The sequence below is a fragment of the Pterocles gutturalis genome, unplaced genomic scaffold (assembly GCF_000699245.1).
Source record: "Pterocles gutturalis isolate BGI_N339 unplaced genomic scaffold, ASM69924v1 scaffold3429, whole genome shotgun sequence".
NCBI lineage: Eukaryota > Metazoa > Chordata > Aves > Pterocliformes > Pteroclidae > Pterocles > Pterocles gutturalis.
The window spans coordinates 35,397-35,722 of record NW_010135432.1 but is presented as its reverse complement, the minus strand read 5'-3'; the positions used below and the strand labels follow the sequence as shown (position 1 = coordinate 35,722).

Below are 326 nucleotides of genomic sequence, written 5' to 3'. Positions count from 1 at the left end.
CTGGAGCAAAGGAAGCCAGTGTGCTGTATGGTTTCTGGCCAGAGAGCTCAAATAAGGAGGAACAGGAACAGAGGAATGACTATAAAAATAGGGAGCAGGCTTGTGCCTTATTCGTTTCCTTTTCTAGTACTGAAGTATAAAGCTGTGGCAAGGGCATGTTTCTGGAAGGAAATCAGGCCATGTGCCCAGGTGGCGTGTGCTTATTTGTCCTTCTCCCCATGCTTCCAGGTATTCCAGTACTCCAAGGCTTCCCTTTCCAGAGAAAAGGTTTTGCCAATGCACCAGACCAGCATAGATGGGGTAGAAGACATGTCCATGCTGGGAGA

The 326-nt window shown here is 48.2% G+C and overlaps 1 protein-coding gene across 1 annotated transcript in view; it reads left to right on the top strand.

Annotated features, from left to right (window-relative positions):
* LOC104467898 (unconventional myosin-X-like) overlaps positions 1–326 on the top strand; it is a gene marked incomplete at both ends in the record, with an annotated part of 35,086 nt that overhangs the window by 4,893 nt on the left and 29,867 nt on the right. Inside the window, 2 exon segments of the mRNA XM_010081867.1 lie at positions 229–323; positions 325–326. The exon segment at positions 325–326 is cut by the window's right edge and continues 53 nt beyond it. Of these exon segments, the coding sequence (XP_010080169.1) occupies positions 229–323; positions 325–326 (97 nt within the window).